Genomic DNA, 22,057 nt, shown 5'->3' with positions numbered 1-22,057 from the left:
AAAAAAATCAATAAATCAGACTTTACCAAAATGTGAAATTCTGCTCTTTGAAAGACATTGTCAGGAGAACGAAAAGTCACAAACTGGGAGAAAGTATTTGCAAAACATACCTGATAAAGATTTTTATCTAGAGTATATAAAGAACTTTTTGGAACTCAGTAATAAGAAAACAATCCATTTTGGGCTTCCCTGGTGGCGCAGTGGTTGAGAGTCTGCCTGCCGATGCAGGGGACGCGGGTTCGTGTCCCGGTCCGGGATGATCCCACGTGCCGCGGAGCGGCTGGGCCCGTGAGCCATGGCTCACGCAACGGGGGAGGCCGCAGCAGTGAGAGGCCCGCGTACCGCAAAAAAAAAAAAAAAAAGAAAGAAAACAATCCATTTTTTAAAAAAAGGGGGCAAAAGATGTTTATCCAAAGAAGATGTATGGATGGAAAATAAGAACAGGAAAAGATTCTCAATACCATTAGTCATTAGGGAAATGCACATTAAAGCTACAATGAGATACTATGACATCCCTATTAGAATGATTACAGTTGAAAGGCTGACTGCACTAGTGTTGATGAGGGAGGGTGTGGGCAGCTGGATCTCTCATACACTGCTGGTGGGATTCTAAACTGGACAGCCACTTTGGGACATCATTTGGCAGTTTCTTAAAAATTTAAATATACATCCACATCATCCAGTTATTATACCCATAGGTAATATTTACCCAAGAGAAATATATTCGTGCAAAGACTTATACACGAAAATTTGTGACTTTTTCTAGTAAGACAAAAACTGGAAAACAACCCAAATGTCTGTAAGTAGGTGACTAGATCAACAAGTTGTGGTATAGCTGTACAAGGGAATACTACTCAGCAATAAAAAGTATTGATCTGTTGATAAACAGAACGACTTGGATGAATCTGCCCCATGGTCACATTTCCATGGCATAATGAATGATTTTGTGTCTGGTATTTTGCTTGTTGAAAAGAATTCAGTTTTTGAAATGTGTGATCATTTTTGTTTATCTTATTTTGATACCCAGGTGACCTGGCATGAAATTGCAAGGCCTCAGATACATGGATATGACCTGAAATGTTTGGCAATGATCAGTAGGTTTCAGTTTGTATCTGGAGCGGATGAAAAAGTTCTTCGAGTATTTTCTGCACCTCGAATTTTTGTGGAAAATTTTTGTGCCATTACGGGCCAGTCACTGAATCACGTACTTTGTAATGTGAGTATTCCTCTAAATGTTAACTAGATCTAGTTAACCCTTCATATAAAATTTTAGGGCTTCCCTGGTGGCGCAGTGGTTGAGAGTCCGCCTGCCGATGCAGGGGACACGGGATCATGTCCCGGTCTGGGAAGATCCCACATGCCGCGGAGCAGCTAGGCCCGTGAGCCATGGCTGCTGAGCCTGCGCGTCCGGAGCCTGTGCTCCGCAACGGGAGAGGCCTGCGTACCGAAAAAAAAAAAAAAGAAAATTTTAGAAAGTTTCACTTAAGGCTGTAAATGGAGTATATGGGTAGAAAGAAAGTCAAATCATTTTATTATTGGCTTGACAAACTTGTGTGTGCACTGTGGCAGGCAGTAATTTAAATATTAATATAAGAAATTTTGTAACAGTTAAGCCCAAGAGACTGTAAAGAATTAAAATGTTAAATTAAGGCACGAATACTGTGCGTCTTCACTGTGCTTGATAACTACAATAAAACAAAGCATAATAGATGGGTCATATTTTCAAGGAGATTACCATCTAGATGTAGATTGGGGTAGTGGACAATGGAACTAATGTACCTGCAATTATTAGATGAAACCAGTTAATTGCTAAATCTTGTGACTAAAGTAATTTTCATAGGCGGAAGTGGTCGCTGTAGTAGAGTAATGAGAAAATGGGGCTTCATTTGAGTTTTGAAAGGGTAAGTTTTTATTAATGTTTGTTTATACCTCCTTTCTACAAAAGATTTGAGCACTTACAAAAATACATGGTTATAAACATTATAAAGTAACCAGTTATGAAGGAAGGGAAAGTAAGTAGGAAGGTAGTTGTGTTACACAGAAGTGCACGTCATACAGTCCGTTGCAGTACTTAGAGTTGGGTCATGAATTTGCTTCTGATCTTGAAAAGGATGAGTACAATTTTGATAGGCAGATGGAAGGACAGAGAACAGTGGGGTGGCCAGAGCTGCTTGAATGAAGAGTATATAGAGGGAAATGGAGGGGCTGGGGGAAAGTCAAATGGTGGAGGACCTTGGGAGGCAGGCATAGTTCAGACTCTGGTACCAGCGGAGGTCCCTAAACAAAGAAAGTGATGAAAAGCACTTTGGGGCGAAGAGTTATGTGGGAGCAGGATACCTTTGAGCCCAGAGACTTTGAAGGCAGGGACACTAGCACCAGTCTGGGTAAGACTGGAGAAGAAAGTAAGAGTCATTTTAAAAGAAATGTCCAACTATGTTTCTTGGAGTGTATCATGGGCGCCTCAGGCCACAGGCTCTCTTGATTAGGTAAAGGAGATGAAAGATTCTGTTATGCTGTTTCTAATGCTAATGGACAGTGGAACAAGATCAAAAGGGAGGCCTCGACTGGTTATTATACCGTGCTGAGCATATGGTGGTGGAGGGCAAGTTGGTTTGAGGATCTGACAATTCTAGGGATTGAAATGTGGTTTTAGGATTCCATAAGAGGCTAGTCCCAGGTGTATATTCAATTCTGTGTCCTAAGCTACAGGAATCCTGTAGACTGGAAAGCCTCTTGCTGCTTTTTGGGTTTGTTCCCATACTAAATGTTGGGATATATAGGAATGCCTCTTATTGCTCTTTTCCATGGTTTTTTATTTTTCTTGTTTTCTAAAATAAAGCATCCTGCATTTCAGGTACCTATTCTTGGTGATGGTTTAAATTCCCATAGCTCATGTTTGTGTTCAGTTCCAGCCCCTGTATTAAAATTTAAATTGTAAGAAATGCTCTTAGCTTATGGACATGTGCCACTTTTGATGGTTAGCATTTGTTTCATATGTAATAATTTAATTGATATTGTAGGATATAAGCGATTATTGCCACTTCAAAGGGCACTCTGTTACAAGGTTTTAAAGTATTCAAAATTTTAAATATGTTTAATGAAAATACTATGTGCCTTCCTGGGAAACGTGTGTTTATATGAGCATCACCAGGGATGTGCCTGTGAGACTCTTGGAAATAAAGCTCCAGGCCTTCCATTCTCCGCCCATTCTTTGCTAGAAGCCAGCACAGTGCTTTCCTTGTCACACCCTGACACCCATTAAGCTGTCAGCGTTCAGTGAGCTTGTGGATGAGAGGATGCCCGACGTTATGGATTGGGTCGGGGCTGGGGATTAGCTGGAGCCTCTCTGCTGGAGAGTGATTGCTTAGTATTGCATCTCTCAGTTCAGGAAATGGAAGTGTGGGCAGATATCTACACAGAATGGTAAAATGGTCTTTACACTGCTTCTCAGCATTTGTGAGCATAACATTTTTTTATAGTGACTGAGGTAACAGTAACTTTTAGCATTTAAAACATGTATCATACTTTTTATTCCAGCAAGATGGTGATCTTCCAGAAGGAGCTACCGTCCCTGCTTTGGGATTATCAAATAAAGCTGTCTTTCAGGGTAAGGCTTTCGTCTCCAAAATTACTGAACCTATAGTGGTGCTTAAAACCTAGTTACACATTTGTATATTATGTACCTAATGTTCATTACAGGTGATTTATTATTTTTAAAAATCACAGTACACGCATCTCTCTTCTATGAGCTATTTCATGGTAACTACTCTGTGTACACATGCAGACCCTGAAATAGGTGCTGCTTTTACAAAGTGTATTTCATGGAGCACTCACAACCACAGATGCTAATGTGGATAGCTTGAAAAATGTGTTCCACAGTTTAAAAAGTTTGGGAAACATTAGGTCAAAGGAAAAGGAAGGAATCTATGGAATTGACCAGTGCTCTAAGGAGCGCATTTGGAAAATACCAGAGTAGTGGAAATACCCTTGGCTTTGCCATCACGCGGATACAGCGTTGAACTACACTGCCTTCAGGTACCACTATTTTCTAACTAGTGGCCGTAATATTGGGACATGTGCAGGAGACATAAAGTTGGTGACTACATTTATGATGTTGATGTTTGTTTTAAACTAGGAGATATAGCTTCTCAGCCTTCTGATGAAGAGGAGCTGTTAACTAGTACTGGTTTCGAATATCACCAGGTGGCCTTTCAACCCTCCATACTTACTGGTAAGAAAAGGCAAAAAGATGGTTCTCTAGAATCGTTAGTACCGTACACATAGTATGGGGTCTGTCACCACTGACCTAAATAAGTGCTGCAGAATTCACTTGTTTATCCGCATGAAAGTGGAAAAATTAATTGCAATGCTATAAATTTATTGTAGAACCTCCCACTGAGGATCATCTTCTGCAAAATACTTTGTGGCCTGAAGTTCAAAAACTGTAAGTTAAGTTGTACTTAGCTCTTTAGTCTGATTCGATCGTAACTTGTGATGCCCCCTTCCCAACCAATTTGATTTTCTCCTTTGCTTTCCTCTTACCTACATTTTCCCTCCTGCTGTAAACATCTCTTGATGGACTTCATAAGGGGTGAAAATCAAACTTCACATAGATATTTATATTGCTATGTATTATATTTACTAGATTTATTGGTCTTGATTTTTAAAGTAGAGAGACATAACACTATTTTTTTTCCTTTTTAAAAAAAATTTTAAGTTTTGTTATTCTCTTGGTCTTTTTTTTCCTACAGTATTTCCCTATCAGGACCTTTCTATGGTTTGTTATTTATGGTAGTGGCTGGCTGGCGGTGAAAACTTGTATTTTAATCTAGTTGTTTGAATAAGTTGTATTACTACTAGGAAGTTGGCATTTTTCTCCAGTCTCTGCTTTTACCCCAAATATTTACCTAGACAAAAGTACAATGTTTCTTAAAAGAACTGTGTGTTAGCTGGAGAGATTGATTTCTTCTCCCATTTAAAAATTTTGCAGCACAGGAATAGGTACATTTACTAATTACTTACTTACAGGGGTCATCCATTTTCTCTTTTTAAATTTTAGATACGGACATGGTTATGAAATATTTTGTGTTGCTTGTAGCAATTCAAAGACACTGCTTGCCTCAGCTTGTAAGGTAGGGCATTTTACTTTTTTATTCTACTTGGTCACAGGTTATTTGAGTCATCAGGCTCCTGCAAGCTTAGTAGTGATGGAGGCAGAATTTGACACGAAAGGCCACAGGTGCCTGATTTTTCTGAATCTTGCTTTCTCAGTCTCTTTTCCATTCTGTCCCATCAGAAGCTTGCAGTTGCCTTTTAAATCTGTTTCAGCTGCACATTTTTGTTCTTAAATACTTGGTTTGAGCCGATTTATGCCCCTACTCAGAAACTATTTAATCAGGTATCTTAAAATGAGAGCTAAAAATGTGGTAGCATAAATTTTTAGTAATGGGAGTCCTGGAGACAGAGGGGAATGAGAAGGTGAAACCCCGCACCATGTATGCCATCTGACCATCTCTTGAGGACACTGTGGGTGCTGACCTAAGTGAGTAGAGTCCCTTGGCCCTTGCCACGGTGAGGCAGGATGGTGGCCAGCTCAATGAGCCACCAGCACGTGACACTGTGGAATAGTGCATCTCAGACATCTGCCTGGGAGAATGATCTTGAACTTGCTATTCAGTATTTATATACTGTGGAGGATTGTGTGAAAGGTCTGAGACCTACACATTCCCCTAACTTTCCTAAAATTTATTTATTAAGACATCAAGAAAATTAATTTATTTATCTGTTTTAAGCATGATGATGAGAGCTGCCCACCTGGATGGGCACCTATGGGGTTGTTTTGTTTTGGGGGTTTTTTGGTATGTTTGTTTTTTGTCCCTGCTCTTGCTGTGGTTTCTTGCTACTGGCCTGTATTGAGGGACCTCCTAGGAAATAATTGTTGTGCTCCTTCTGCCCCACCCCCTTGTTTGTTGTCCTCTTTGTGAGGGTGGTACTGAGAGGGTGGTACTTCCTTCTGTTAATACAAGGCCCTTTGGAAAGAATAGGGCATAAGTAGCAAGAATAACTGTGCTTCTACTGAGCAGCTAATTTGTGTCTTAGGGCACTGTCAATCACATAATTATTTTCTCCTTTTCAAGTTGGCTCACTTGTAGCAACTATGTGCATTTCTTTTTTGAACTAACATTTTTAGCTGCTTTATTTAGGTGTCATTAGCGTGCTGTCAACTGCATGTTGAAAGTGAACAATTTGATAAATTTTGACATATGTTTATACCTGTGAAATCATCACTACATATCAAGATAGTGAACATACCATCAGCCCCCCAAATTTCCTCTGCCCCATCCCTAGTAAACCACTAATCTGCTTTTTATCATGATAGAGTAGTTTACATTTTCTAAATTTTTGTATAAATGGAGTCATATAGTATGCACTCTTTTTCATCTGGCTTTTTTCATTTAGCGTAATAATTTGAGATTCATCCATGTTGTTCCATGTATCAGTTGCTCATTTTTTTTTCTGCATAGTCTTCCCTTTTACAGATATACTACAATTTGTTGATCCATACACTTATTAATGGACATTTGGGTGGTTTCCAGTTTTTGGCTTTTATTAATAAAGCAGTTGTGAATATTTGTATACAAGTCTTTGCATGGATATATGCTTTCATTTCTCTTGAGTAAATACATATGAGTAGAATTGCTGGGTATATGGTAGATGTATATTTAAATTTTTAAGAAATTGACAAACTATTTTCCAAAGTGGCTGTACCATTTTACAATCCTACTAGCAATACATGAGAGTTCCAGTTGCTCCACGCCCTCACCAGTGCGTGGTATTGTCAATCTTTTTAACATTAGCCATTCTGATAGGTTTGTAATATCTCATTGTGCCTGTAATTTGCATTTCCGTAATGATTAATGATGTTGAACAGCTTTTCATGTGCTAATTTTCCAACTGTATGTCTTCTTTGATGAAGTATCTGGTCAAATCTTTTGCCCAGTTCTTTATTGTATTGTTTTCTTATTACCGAATTTTGAAAAGCTCTTTATATACACTGGATACTACTTTATCAGATATATGCTATGTAGGTAGTTTTCCCCAGTGACATTTCCTTCATTTTCTTAACAATGTTTTTCAAAGAGCAGAAGTTGTATGTTTTGGTGAAGTCTAATTTATCAATTTTTTTCTGTATTGGGTTTGTGCTTCTAATGTAGTATCTAAGAAATCTTTGCCTGGGACTTCCTGGTGGTCCAGTGGTTATGATTTCACACTCCCACTGCAGGGGGCACAGGTTTGATCCCTGGTCAGGGAACTAAGATCCCGCATGCTGTGCAGAGTGGCCATAAAAGAAAAAGGAAAGAAAGAAATCTTTGCCTGACTCAAGTTCTTCTGCCGCATTTTGTTCTAGGAGTTTTATAGATTTTAAGTTTTATGTTTAGACCTATGATACATCTTTTATTAATTCTTCCTGTTGTATGGAGTATATATTACAGTTGATTTTTTTTGCATGTGGATATCCAGTTGTTCCATCATTATTTGTTGAAAAGACTATCCCTTCACCTCGTACCTTTTGCATCTTTGTCAAAATTAGCTGTCCATATATGTTTGGGTCTATTTCTAGACTTTATTTTGTCCTACTCATCTTTTTTTTTTTTCTTTCCTGTTTTGATGCCAGTGCCACAGTCTCTTTAACAACTATAGCTTTTTATACTGTGTCTTGAAACCAGGAAGTAATTGTCTTCTAACTCTCTTCTCACTTTTCAAATGTATTTTGGCTATTCTAGGTTCTTTACTTTTCCACATGAATTTTATAATCAGCTTGACAGTTTCTACAAAAGTATGTGCTGGAATTTTGATGGGGATTGCATTGAATCTATAGATTAATTGTGGAAGAATTTTAACAATATTGAGTCTTGACACATGAATGCAGTATGCCTCTCATTTATTTAGATCTTTAATTTCTCTCAGGGTTTTGTTTGTTTTTTTTTAGTAAGCCTTTTATTTTGGAATAATTTTATATTTAACGAAAGTTGCAGAGATAGTACCTAGAATACCATTATACCTCCTACCCAATTTTCCCCAGTGTTAACATCTTAATATTATCAGGAATATTTTGTACTTTTCAGTGTCAGGTCTTACACATATTTTGTCAGATTTATCCTTATTTCATATATTTTATGTCAGATTGTTCATTGCTCACATAAGGAAATGCAGTTGCTTTTTGTAATCAGTCTTTTATCCTGCAACTTGCTAAACTTATTACTTCTTATAGCTTTATTGTAGATATTGGATTTTCCACATAGATGCTTATGTTGCCTGTGAATAAAGAAAATTTTACTTCTTCCTTTCCCATATGGATGTCTTAATGTTGACTAGACGTTGTAACATCAGAAGTCCTCACCTTATTCCTCATCTCAGCAACAGAATATTTAGTTTTGTCCATTAAGTGTTATGCTTGCTGTGGATTTTTTTTATGGCTCTTCTTTATCAGGTTGCAAAATCTCCCTGCGGTTCCTAGTTTGCAGAGAGTTTTTATCAGGAATGGATGTTAGGTTTTGTCAAATGTTTTTTCTTTATCTCTTAACATGATCATATGTTTTTCCCATTTTAGTTTATTAATATGGTGAATTACATGGATTGATTTTTCAAATGATGAACCAACTTTGCATTCCTGGAACCAAACCCCAAATGCTTATATTATATATATATATTTCTTTTTTCAATTATTCTTTTTATTGAGGTATAACTGACATATATAACATTATATTAGTTTCAGGTGTACAACATAATGATCAATATTTGTATACATTGTGAAGTGATCACCACAATAAGTCTAGCTAACATCCATCATCATACATAGTTACAAGAAATTTTTTTTTTTTTCTGCTGAGGACTTTTAAGATTTCAGCAACTTTCAAATACGCAGTGTAATATTAACTATAATCACCATGCTCTATGTTACATCCCCCTGACTTAGTTATTTATAGCTGGACGTTTGTACGTTTTGACTCCCTTCACCCATTTCATATATCCCCCAGTCTTGGCTTCTGGCATCTCCCAATTCATTCTCTGTATGTCTATGAGCTTGGTGGGTTTTTTTATTGTTGCTGTTTTTAGATTCTGCTTATAAGTGAGATCGTACAGTATTTGTCTTTGTCTGACTTATTTCACTTAGCATAATGCCCACAAGGTCTGTCCATGTTGTCACAAATGGAAATATTTCATTGTTTTTTTTTGTTTGTTTTATTTTGTTTTGTTTTTTTGCGGTACGCGGGCCTCTCACTGTTGTGGCCTCTCCCGTTGCGGAGCACAGGCTCCGGACGTGGAGGCTCAGCGGCCATGGCTCACGGGCCCAGTCGCTCCGCGACTGTGTCCCCTGCATCGGCAGGCGGACTCTCAACCACTGCGCCACCAGGGAAGCCCTCATTGTTTTTTATGGCTGAATACTCTTCCACCATGGTGTGTGTGTCTGTCCGTTTTCTTTATCCATTGATCCATTTTCTTTATCCATTTGATGGACACTTAGGTTGTTTCCATATGTTGGCTATCATAAATAATGCTGCAGTGAACATGGGGGTACACATATCTTTTCAAGTTAGTGTTTTTATTTTCTTTGGGTAAATACCCAGAAGTGGAATTGCTGGATCATATGTTAATTCCAGTTTTAATTTTTTGAGGAACCTCCATACTGTTTTTCATAGTGGCTGCACCAGTTTACATTTCCACCAGCAAGGCACAGGGTTCCCTTTTCCCCATATCCTCTCCAGCACTTATTCCTTGTCTTTTTGTTGATAGCCATTCTAATGGGTGTAAGGTGATATCTCATTGTGGTTTTGATTTGCATTACCCTTATGATTAGTGATGTTGAGCATCTTTTCATGTTTCTGTTGGCCATGTATATGTCTTCTTGGAAAAATGTCTATTTAGATTCTTTGCCTATTTTTTATTTAATTTAATTTTATATTTTGCTATTCAGATGTATATGTTCTTTATATAGTTTTTATATTAACCCCTTATCAGATGATTTGCAAACATTTTCTCCCATTCAGTAGGTTGCCTTTTCATATTGTTGATGATTTCTTATATTTTTATATATTGTTGGATTCAATTTGCTAAAATTTTGTTTAAAACTTTCATATATAGTATGTGAGAGACATTGCTGTGTAGTTTTCTTTCCTTGTAATGGCTTCATCTGGTTTTGGTATCACAGTAATATTAGCCTCATAGAAATATTTCCTCCTTTGCAATTTTCTGGAAGAGTTTGTGAAGAATTGGTATTTCCTTTTTTAAATATTTGGTAGAATTTCCCAGTGAAGCAAACTGACCTTGAGTTATCTTTGTGGGAAGGTTTTTAACTACCTATAATTTTTTAAATAGATACAGGGCTATTTCATTCAAGATATCTAATTTTTCGTGGGTGTACTTTGATGGTTTGTGTCTTTCAGGAAATTTGCCCCTTTTATCTGATTTGTCATATTTATTGGCATAAAGTTGTTCATAGTATTCCCTTTTGATCCTTTTATTACCTGAAGAATCCCTGGTGATGTTACCTTTCTTATTCCTGTTATTGGCAATTTGTCTCTTTTCTCTCATACCCTCTTTTTTTTTTTTTTTTTTTTGTGGGAGAGAATTCTGGGAATTGACCAGGAAATTAATGAGTTTATGATTTTATTAATATTTTCAGAGAACAAGCTTTTGGTTTATTTATTTTATTTATTTTGATTTACTTTTGGCTGCATTGGGTCTTCGTTGCTGCATACGGGCTTTCTCTAGTTGCGACGAACAGGAGCTGCACTCCATTGTGGTGCACTGGCTTCTCACTGTGGTGGCTTCTCTTGTTGCGGAGCACAGGCTCTAGGTGCACAGGCTTCAGTAGTTGTGGCACGTGGGCTCAGTATTTGTGGCTCACAGGCTGTAGAGCACAGGCTCAGTAGTTGTGGCACACAGGTTTAGTTGCTCCGCGGCATGTGGGATCCTCCTGGACCAGGGCTTGAACCGTGTCCTCTGCATTGGCAGGCAGATTCTTAACCACTGCACTACCAGGGAAGTCCTCATTTCTTTTTCTGTCTCTAATAAGGTTAAAACTGAGGTCATTGATTCTAGATCTTTCTTTCTAATATAGGTGTTAAGTGCTATAAGTTTTCTTCTAAGTATTGCTTTCGAGGCATTCTGCAAATTTTGATACGTTGTGTTTTCATTCAATTAAAAGCACTTTCTAATTTCTCTTTGATTTTATTTTTTAACTTAGGTTATTTTGAAATGTATTAGTTTCCATATACTGAGTGTTTTTCAGATATCTTTCTGTTATTGATTTCTAATTTAAGTTTATTTTGTTCAGAAAACATAGTATGACTTCAATCCTTTGATATTTAATCTTGGTAAATTTCCATGTTCTTTTGAGAAGAATTTGGATTCTGTTTATTTTGGGTCAAGTGTTCTGAAAATACGAATTACATTGGTTGACAATATTGTCTACTTTATTCTTTTGGTTCTGTCGTGAATGGCATTTTGAAATCTCTAACTATAATTGTGGACTTGTCTTTTAATCCTTATAGTTCCTTCAGTTTGTACTTTATGTATTTTTGAAGTTCTGTTGTTAGATCCTAAACATTTATGATGGTTATTTTCTCTTGATTAACTGACTAGTTTCTTATGCAATGAACCTCTTTACTTCTGGTAATATTTTCTGCTCTGAAGTCTACTTTCTCTGATGTTAGTGTAGCCACTCCAGGTTTCCTTTGAGTAGTGCTTGAATTATGTATCTTTTTCCATCATTTTACTTTAAGCTGTTTGTTTCCTTTTATTTCAAGTGGGTTTCTTGGAGACAGCATATAATTGGGTCTTGCTGTTTTTCTCATCTTGATAATCTTTCATTTTAATAGGGGTGCTTATTAGATCATTTGCATTTGACGTAATAATTGATATGATAGATTAACTCCTGTCATCTTGCTATTTGTTTTCTATTTGATCTGTTCTTTGATCCATTATACTTATTTTGGATTAAGTGATTCCTTTTTATGATTCCATTTTATTTCTTTTGTTTTGTTTAGTAGATATAACTCTTTGTTATTTTATTGGTTGTTTCACATTTTATACTATATATCTTTAATTTACCACAGTTTACCATCAAGTAATACTGCACTATTTGTGTATGATAACATAAGTATACTTTCATTTCCTTCTACTTTGTGGTATTGTTTTTGTACATTTTACTTCTTCACAGAAATCCCACAATATTATTTATACTTTAACAGTTAATTATCCCTAAAGATATTTAAATAATAAAAATATTTTTTCCATCAGATATTATTTTCGTGCTGCCTACAGGATGTTCTTAACATTCCTCATAATGCAGTTCTGCTGGTCAGGAATTTTTTCAGCTTTTTGCCTGTCTGAAAAGGATCTATTTCTCCTTCATTTTTTAACAGTATTAGTGGTGGCTAAAGAATTGGTGGTTTTCCCTTAGGTACTTCAAAAATGTTGCTCCATTTTCCTCTGACTTGCATTGTTTTGGATGAGAAGCCCACTGTCATTTTTCTTTGTTACTTAGTAATGGGGTTTTTTCCCCCAACTGCAATTTTATATTTTTCAGTGGTTTTAAACAATTTGATTACTGTTGGTATAGTTTTCTTCATGTTTCTTGTGCTTGGGTTTTATTGAACGTCTTAGATCTGTAGGTTTATTGTTTTCATTGAATTTGGAAATTTTTTGGCCATTATCTTTTTAAGCATTTTTTTCTCATCCTTTTGCAGACCATAGTTATATTTGGCTGCTTGACGTTGTCATAGAGTTCAGTGATTGTTTTTTTCTTTTTTTCCTACTCTGTGATTCATTTTGTCTTTTAGGTATCAGTGTTCTTTGTTGCTAGATATCTAATATTTTGGAGTGCCATTATTTCGTGTATTTTGTCTGATCTTTTAGTTTTTTTCACACAAGAGAGTAAATCTGGTCCCTGTTACTCCATATTGACCAGAAGTGAAAGTTTCTAAACTACTAATTACACAGTTAATACACAGATGTATTCTTCTTGTAAAATATTAAAGTAGTATGGAGGTTCCTCAAAAAATTAAAAATAGAACTATACCATATGACCCAGCACTTCTTCTTTTGGCTGTTTATCCAAAGGAAATGAAAACATTAATTTATAAAGATATATGTACCTCTATGTTCATTGTAGCATTGTTTACAATAGCCAAGATATGGAAGCAACCTAAGTGCCCAATGATAGAGGAATGGATAAGGAAGGGGTGGTGTGTGTGTGTGTGTGTGTGTGTGTGTGTGTGTGTGTGTGTGATGGAATATTACTCAGCCTTAAAAAAGAGGAATGAAATCTTGCCATTTGTGGCAACATGGATGGACCTGGAGGGTATTATGCTAAGTGAAATGAGTAAATAAGTTAGAGAAAGACACACACCAAATGATTTCATTTATATATGGAATCTAAAAACCAAAACAAATGAACAAACAAAACAGAAACAGATTCATAGGTACAGGGAATAGACAGGGTGTTTTCAGCGGGGTGGAGGAATGACTGAAGTAGGGGTTTAAGAGGTATAAACTTTCAGTTATAAAATAAATAAGTCACAGGGATGTAAGGTACCCATAGGGGATATAGTCAATAATATGGTAACAACTTTGTATGATGATGGATAGTAACTAGACTTACTGTGGTGATCATTTCATAATGTATAAAAATATTGAACCACTATGTCATACACCTGAAACTAATATAATATTGTATGTTAAATATAACTCAATTTTTAAAATTCTGATTTCAGTGCCAGTCTCTAATTATTCATCATTTCTAATTCCAGTCTGTCTCTTCTCAGAGGTTACACCTGGTTATAGTATTTATAGTATTTTCTCAGAAGTTGTTTTATTTTTTACACAGATACATAAAAAATACCATAGAAACAATATATTATTTTGAAAAATGTTTTCAGTTTATTTCACTTTAATTGCTTTATTGTTTCATCTCTGTCCTATAGGCAGCTAAGAAAGAGCATGCAGCTATCATTCTTTGGAACACTGCATCTTGGAAACAGGTGCAGAATTTAATTTTCCACAGTTTGACTGTCACACAGATGGCCTTCTCTCCTGATGACAAGTTCTTACTAGCTGTTTCCAGAGATCGGACCTGGTCACTGTGGAAAAGGCAGGACACAATCTCACCTGAGTTAGGTAAAACAGCTGCTGGTTGGGAAGATTATTAGTGAAACAGTTATGTCCATTTACCTACTTTGAGCAGCTATTGTGTAAAGAGAAATAGAAATGATAATAGGGTGAAGGGCAGAGTCTGGTTGTTGTGAGTCTTTCAAAGTTTTGTGATAACTGAGGAAGACTTGACCTTCCTTGTAAGGATGATATGTATTCAGACATCTCAGTTAAAGAAACATAAAAATCTACATGTAGAAAATTTGGATTTTGCAGATGGTTACAGAATGCCACCATAAAACCAAATGGATGATATATACTGAGGATTTTATGGGACAGGAATAATGAATATACAGTTAAATTATGAAACTCAGAAGGACCATTGTCTTTACCATTCACCTACCCACCTCTGTCACAGTGATAATTGGGAGAATTGGGAGGGGGTGTTTTAGGCATCCATTTGTGAATAACATGACCCCTGGGCAAAATGTTAACACACCTACCTGCATTCTACTTTGGATCTGGCATAAATTGAAAAAAAAAAGGAAAAGGCAAAAAAGCTTCGTGTGATTGCAGCAGTAGCCTATTCTTATTCTTCCACTTTCATTGGGTAGGTAAAATCTAGAGAGCGTTTAAAGTACTTTGTGTTGTTTAATCCTGTTTTTAATTTTTCCATTGATAAAACCTACTGCAATTTGATCTTATGATATTTTTAGTCCTTTGGGTTTTTTGTGTTTTAGAGAATACCAGGGACTATGACACATATTGAGCAGTATATGTTGTAACAGACTGATTTCATTTGCAACTAGTGATTTCCTAACATGCAACTTTTTTTAAAAAAGTTAAAGTGATATTATACTAATAACAAATCCTTTAATTTGCTATATCTTTATGGATTGTGGATTAATAGATACATTAGTCTACCCTCCATACACAGTTACGTCTTTTACGTTTAGTCCGTATGAGGGCTAGAAGTTAGTTACCCTACACTTAAAATATTGCAAGGGAAGAGATTTTTTTTAAGTTCGTTTTTTTCTTTTACATTATTTAAGGGTTCATTAGTCTTTTTTTTCCATAGCTTAATACACAGATCTGGCTACTTCCTGAGTAAGTTTAAATTTCATCAGGCTTCTTCCATAAGCATAAATTGAACTTTTAGTTAAGTGTCCAGAAGATGTTTGTCATCAGTCACTAGAGAGTGCCTAGTCAGTATAAAAGCATTTCCTACTAGAAAAATAACTGTATGCACATAACCTTCTGGTGAGGGATCAGCTGCCTGGCCTTGGTTGCAAAAGTCTGTGTATATAAATTGATTGTTAAATTACATGTTGTATATGGCATTTAAACATAGCTTTCTAATAGGTAAAAAGCTGCTCTCTCCACTTTGTGACTAGTGCATATGTGTTTCTTTCAGACCCAGTTTTCAGTCTCTTTGCCTTCACTAACAAAATCACTGCTGTGCACAGTAGAATTATTTGGTCTTGTGATTGGAGTCCTGATGGCAAGTATTTCTTCACTGGAAGTCGGGACAAAAAGGTAATTTTTTTTAACTTAATATTTTTTCAAATGTAAAATAATAATATTACAGGTGTGTTTGGATAAAAAGCACATAATCCTAATTTTCTGATACATCTTTTAAAAATCAGTTTATTTATTTCCTTCTGTGTTTTTCATATGCATACATAAAAAGGCTTTTCTTGTTAAATTCTATAATACATGTCTCTAAAATATCAAATACGAGAAGTCGTCCCTTCAGACACATGACTATCAGATGGCTCCAGTAGGAGAAAAGTGGTAAAGGAAATGGGTCAGGATAAAGAAAGCAGGAGAGCAGGAGTGGGTGGAGGGACACAGGGAAAGACAGTTTCTGCTTTTCTTTTTCGTACTTTTGGGAATTTAAAATTCTTTCTATAATGAATGATTATTACCTTTTCATTCAGCGAAGGAGGCGGGGTGTGTGCCTGGGTGTGTCACGAGCTGTGAAAAAAATCAGAACAAGTTAGCTAGCAGTAGGTTCTTGACCATGACCCTCGCCCTTGTTCTCTGGGAAATGTTCCCCTGGCCTCTGGTCTTTCCTCTGTTTTCATGCTCATTAAAGCATCCTTTCCTTTTTCTGCACTTCCTGCAGACCAGAGGCGCTGAGGCACTTGAGTGTTTCCTCTCCTCTCCTGCCCTCTCCAGTCACAGTCATGGTACAAGTTACAGAAGCAGAGGACTAACACAGCATGCTGTCACTCAATGAAACACTGAAATGTTAGCCTCTGAAGTGCTTTCTCTCAGACCTTTACTTCTGTCATTTGCCTATTCATTTCTTCCCCGGCATTTGTCTTCCTACTCTCTGCTAGCTGCTCAGGCAGCAGGACTGCTTCTGCCTTCCACAGTCAGGCCCGGTAGCAGATGGTCCAGCTGTGGCTGTCACAGTTAGGTCAAGGCTGAAACGGACAAAGCATCATCCGCCATGCAGTCTCAGAAATGCACTCCTGCTTGCTTGGGCGGAGCCCTCTGCTCAGAATCTTGCTTTGGTCCTGCGTTTTCACTTCCCTCTCCATTTCTTTGTGACCATTCACACCCTTCTGAGGCATGAGCTTCCAGGAAAGCCTCATTTCTTATGCGGTGTATCATCAAGGTTAGGGCCTCCCGAGTGAGCTGAGCTGATTCCATGAGCAGTGGGTGGTGTAGAAGAAGAGCCAGGGACTTGGTTGGTTCATGCATTTTGTGGTAATTTCTTGGGGTGGTGCACGAGCACCTTGAGGACATGGTGGACAGAATCTCACTGGATCAGAACTGGTTTCCTGAGTGTAAAGAGCAGGCTAAACACACCTGGTCTCTGGGCGGGGACAGTTATCTTTGGACCAGCACAGTTGGGTAGTTGAGGTCTCAGAGACATGTATCTGCTACATGGTGGCTTCTCTGTGATGCTTGAAATGGTCAGAAGTCCTGGAACACAAATGAAAATGATGCATTTTTTAAAATGTCAGTGTCCTCTATGCCATTGAAACGCTCTAATGCATTGCTAGAAACCTTGCAAAGAGAAAGTTTTACAGCGTTTGATCTGTCTGTGTTAGGTGGTTGTCTGGGGTGAGTGCGACTCCAGCGATGACTCCACTGAGCACAGCATCGGCCCCTGCTCCTCCGTTCTGGACGTGGGCGGAGCTGTGACTGCCGTCAGTGTCTGCCCAGTACTTAACCTTTCCCAAAGGTCAGTCTCTGTGTGGGGCTTCATCTTATGTTTTCTTTAAGAAGACCACTTAGTTTCTCAATGTGTAGCCCTCTTATACTTTCATCTTTGGGTTCTCTTAGCTTCCAAGTTAACCATTTTTTTTTATAATGCTTATGTTTCTCATAGGATTTCTTTTTTGTTTTTAACACCATTTTATTTTATCTTATCTTTCTGATCAACCCCTATTTATTTATTTATTTGTTTGTTGGTTTGGCTGCGCTGCGTGGCTTGTGGGATCCTAGTTCCCAGATCAGGGATCAAACCCAGGCCCCCCCAACAGTGGAAGCTCAGAGCCCCAAACACTGGACCACCAGGGGGAACTCCCCTCAAAAGAATTGCTGAATTGATAGAGCTTGATGATATTCAGCGTGGTGAAATAGAGATTGGGAGGGTGGCTCAAAGGTTCTTATTTCACCAAATTTAGGACTGTGGTGCTTTCTCTGTAACAAGTATCTTCGGTAGAACAAGGGTCTCTGCTGCCAGCCAGGGAAACACTGGCTTATGGGCCTTGCCAGCAGAGGGCAGAGGTAAAACTGTGAGCATCCTCGATGGAGAGGAGGCTCTGTGAGCGCACGGTAGAGCAGCGCACTGGATCCTGGGCCCGAATTTTAAACAGAGTCCTTTGTAAGCCAGAGACAGTTGGGAGCACTGAAGAACTACTTTAGATTGGTGATGATGGAGATAACAGAAGTTCATGCTAAATTAATCACTGTCTTTCCCTTCCCTTAAAAACAGATACGTTGTTGCAGTAGGATTAGAGTGTGGAAAGATTTGTTTATATTCTTGGAAAAAGACTGATCAAGTTCCAGAAATAAATGACTGGAGGCACTGTGTAGAAACAAGTCAAAGGTATTTCCTTCCTGTTTTTGCTTCCATCAGATTAGATAGATATCATGGAGTCTTTAGCAGCAAATCTTATGTCACATTTGCATGGAGAGAAACACAAATCTCTTCATGGTGCTTACTGCTAATTTGTACCTCTGTGTTTTGTGACAGTCTCTTGAGATTGACGTTTATTACTGTATTGCACTTGGTTTTTAAAAGTTTATTTGACCAAATTGCTTGTTTGCATGATACTGTGTTTACAGACAACGCATTGGAGATGAAAGTGATTTTCATAATGATGAGTTTCAGAATTTGACTAAGTAGAATCTTAGTAAAATTTAATTCAAAATGGTGGTGGTGTTTTGGAAATATTATAGATTGTGTTTGGTAGGCGAATCTCGTGTTTGAACGCTTTAGCTCACATCCTGGGATAGAGTAAACCGTCAAGTGCCCCTCAAAGCCCTGTGACCAGCCTTCAGGCAGAGTAAGTGCTCCTGAGCCTCGTGCCCCGGGCGTGGGCCTTTGCCACCTGAGCTGCTCAGAGCACCTGCTGTTTACAGCCTCCTCCTCATCCGCCTGCTTAGACAGCAGGGAACACTTTTTAATCTACTTCTTTACCCATTTCGTTAGTTAAAAATGACTAAACTTTCAAAAAGTCATTCATGTCATTCTGTGTTAGATTTGTTTTAGGATTCTTCAACCTTCATGTATTTAAACTATCCAAAATATAACTTCAAATACAATTCCAAACAACAGCATCATGAGGAAGGTCATTGGCTTGATGCCGAGAGACATATTGTACAAGATATACCTTCCAGGGGAGTTTGTCTCCTTACCAGCAAAGCATGTTAATGCTCATGATAATTGTATTTATTTAAATGTATTTAAAATGAGATCTGCTTTATTACTGCTGTCCTCATGGGTTCTCTCCCACCTCTCTGATGCTGGGTTTAGCTGTTGAAACAGTTCATGCTATTGGCTTACTGAAGAGAGAGGTATCCAATGAAATTCCATGTTTCAGGCACTTGAAAATTCCTCTCTTCCTGGCCTCCCCTCCTCTTCTTTTCCTTCCTTTCACTTTGCCCTACCCATGATGCTTGCTCTGCCTCTGCCTAGTACCCAGACCACTTCTGTGGCCCGAATGTGGAACAGTGGCAAGAAGCCCCTCAGAAAGTATGGGCAGGGGACATGTACAGAATTTGAGTTTTTCATTTAAAAGTTTTTTAGTCATTATGGTGACTTTGGATTTGCAAGAACTAATTCCTGGCTTACCTTATATTATTTGGATTGCTAATATTACACTTATCAGATTACGAGTACTTTTCAAATGAAAGGTTTTGCTGATAATGAAATATAAACGAAGGTAATATAAGCAAACACTGCCTTCTAGGTTGGCTCCCCGAACTCCCTGTCTTCTAAATGTGATCTGTTAACACGCTGGATTTAAAGAACATTACCAAAAAAGAAAAGAAACGAAACATACCATCTCAAAGCATATATAGCCAAATAAGTACTGTCCCTCAAAGTAACTTCTCTGGGAAACAAAGTACTATATATATATACTAGTCTAAATATATTCTTGTTTCAGTGATGTCACTACTTCAAATCATTCTTTTAATGAAATGAGAGAACTTTAATATTAATCCAGAACAAATGAGATCCCAGTGATGTTGCTGTCACTTAAAATATTTTTGGAACTTCTCTTTAGGAACTGTGTTCAAAACTAGCTTACTAGTGATGCAAGAAAGCCAATTATGATACCTTTTATATAAAGTTTTCCTCATTTTGACCATTCACTTCTTTTTTTTTTTTTAGCTTAACCTTCATCTTATTTATAAGCTCATATCCAGATGACCTTTGACTTCTTTCAGTAATCAAATTCATCCTCAAGGGAAGATGAGCTCTCATTGAGAATACTCAGGTCGTAGTCTGTGTGGAAGCGTTTCCTTTAGGAGAATTTCAGGAAACACTGAGGCACAGCAGCATTGTTGGAATGTGTGGACCCTTCTAGAGTGGCCACTTGCAGGGGCTCACAGTCATTTGGTGACTTAGGTTCTGGTGTGCTGATTTTTTTAAATGTGTTTCATCACTTCGAGGCTATGCTTCATTCTTTTGATCCTGAGAGTGCGTTGGTGACAGGGACTCTCAGAGTCTGCAAGTATAGTTTGTGAGCTCAGGTATTATTTTCAGTGTTTACTGCTTTAAAACTTGCACCATATTCACCTTATTCCGTTTTGGTTTGGAGGACTAGTTTGCAGGTTAAATTTATAGAGGATATTATATTTCATAGAGATTTATTAATAATCTATGTTTGGTAGCATCCTAGGTCAGCCATGAGGATGGGGGCTGGGGGTAGTGTGTTAATATGAACATCTTGCCCAGGGTCATGCAGTTACAGGTCACATTGGAGACCAAGGTTCTTTCACTGGGTAGTTTATTAAATCTTTCACTATCTTTTCTTACCCAGCAGTAAATAATGAGAGTAAGCGTCCATTCAAGTTACAGGGATGTCAGAAGATCAAATATAGAATATGTTGTAAAGTTGGAATTCTTTAGAAAAGAAACACATTTAGTAATGTTACCTGAAAGACTGATTTTAATAGTTAAAATTGATGGTTAAAGCAAAATTTGACATAAATGCATTGTCTATTTCTTGCTCTTTTTGGTGGTGTCCTTGGTCAGTAAGTAAAATGTTTTCAAGGCTAACATAAAATTGCTAAAATATTAGTGATGGTATTTTAAAACCTGTACAATTACATGGTCAGGTTTTGACTTCTATTTATGTTAACAACACTAATAGGAAGAGCATACTAACTGAATTAATATGCAGGTGAGCACCCAGAAAAATATTTCATAGTCATAGCATACATTCATTTCATGATTTCTCTATCTTTGTTTTAGCCAAAGTCATACACTTGCTATCAAAAAATTATGCTGGAAGAACTGTAATGGAAAAGCTGAACAGAATGAAGCAGAAGGCACTGAATGGTTACACTTTGCAAGTTGTGGTGAAGATCACACTGTGAAGATACACAGAGTTAACAGATGTGCTCTGTAATGGACTTAATGACTGCAAGCATATACTCGTTGGTGTCTTAAAAATATTTATCATGTAAATAGATAACCTTTCTTTACCTCATAATTTCATTGCATTTCATGCTTAAGACCTAAGGCAGTAGTCCTCATGTGAGTCTCAGACCCTTTGAAATATGATGAAAGCTACAGACTCTTTGCTCAAAATGTTTATATACACACAGTCTCAGAACCTTGCCCATACTTTCAGGGATTCAGACCTGCATCTGTGTGTCCCAGATTGAGAGCCTCTATTCTTTCTTTCTTCATGAGCAAATTTGCCTAATTTTGTGTCATTTCGGGCCTTCTCTTTTCAAATGTTTGGGACGTTTCATTATTTACTACCCTCCTGTGAGGGATAGCCTCAAAAATAAAAAGAGATAAAACCCAGATTACTCAATTTTTATTTTAACAGTTTTTTGTAAATACGCAGACCACACAAAGTGTGGTCTTGACCCCTGCCTCCTAGTACACACCAACCATTCTAGGAATTTGGCAGGTTGTGAGTTTGAACTGTAGTTGGTCCCTTCTCTTATTCTTTAAAAGTACATAGATGCTTCCTTCAGAGTTTGACTTGAAGTGCTTAAAGTAACTGAGAGATATAGGGGCTGGAAAGTAGCGTCTGAATCACCTGAATTTCTGTGAAGTTGCAAGGATGAGTCACAAGAGGAAGGATGAAGTCATGAGCGTGAAGGATGTGCCCCAGGGAGAGGGCGCGATGGGAACAGAGGGCAGAAGAACACACCAGAAAGACAGTGTTGGGTGTGCCTGCTGAGCTTTGGGAGG

At 37.6% G+C, this 22,057-nt stretch overlaps 1 protein-coding gene across 1 annotated transcript in view; it reads left to right on the top strand.

Annotated features, from left to right (window-relative positions):
* The window catches only part of ELP2 (elongator acetyltransferase complex subunit 2), a 44,283-nt gene extending 22,455 nt beyond the window's left edge, over positions 1 to 21,828 (top strand). The window contains exons 13-22 of the mRNA XM_079942250.1: positions 1,028 to 1,216; positions 3,538 to 3,607; positions 4,136 to 4,231; positions 4,387 to 4,444; positions 5,060 to 5,132; positions 13,989 to 14,181; positions 15,569 to 15,690; positions 17,220 to 17,353; positions 18,110 to 18,223; positions 21,101 to 21,828. Of these exons, the coding sequence (XP_079798376.1) occupies positions 1,028 to 1,216; positions 3,538 to 3,607; positions 4,136 to 4,231; positions 4,387 to 4,444; positions 5,060 to 5,132; positions 13,989 to 14,181; positions 15,569 to 15,690; positions 17,220 to 17,353; positions 18,110 to 18,223; positions 21,101 to 21,257 (1,206 nt within the window). The 3' untranslated portion in view covers positions 21,258 to 21,828. The remainder of the gene's footprint in view (positions 1 to 1,027; positions 1,217 to 3,537; positions 3,608 to 4,135; positions 4,232 to 4,386; positions 4,445 to 5,059; positions 5,133 to 13,988; positions 14,182 to 15,568; positions 15,691 to 17,219; positions 17,354 to 18,109; positions 18,224 to 21,100) is intronic.
* The last annotated feature ends 229 nt before the right edge of the window (positions 21,829 to 22,057 follow it).

The sequence above is a fragment of the Stenella coeruleoalba genome (genome assembly GCF_951394435.1).
Source record: "Stenella coeruleoalba genome assembly, chromosome: 14".
NCBI lineage: Eukaryota > Metazoa > Chordata > Mammalia > Artiodactyla > Delphinidae > Stenella > Stenella coeruleoalba.
The sequence above is the reverse complement of the archived record's forward strand: the minus strand, read 5'-3'. Positions and strand labels throughout refer to the sequence as shown.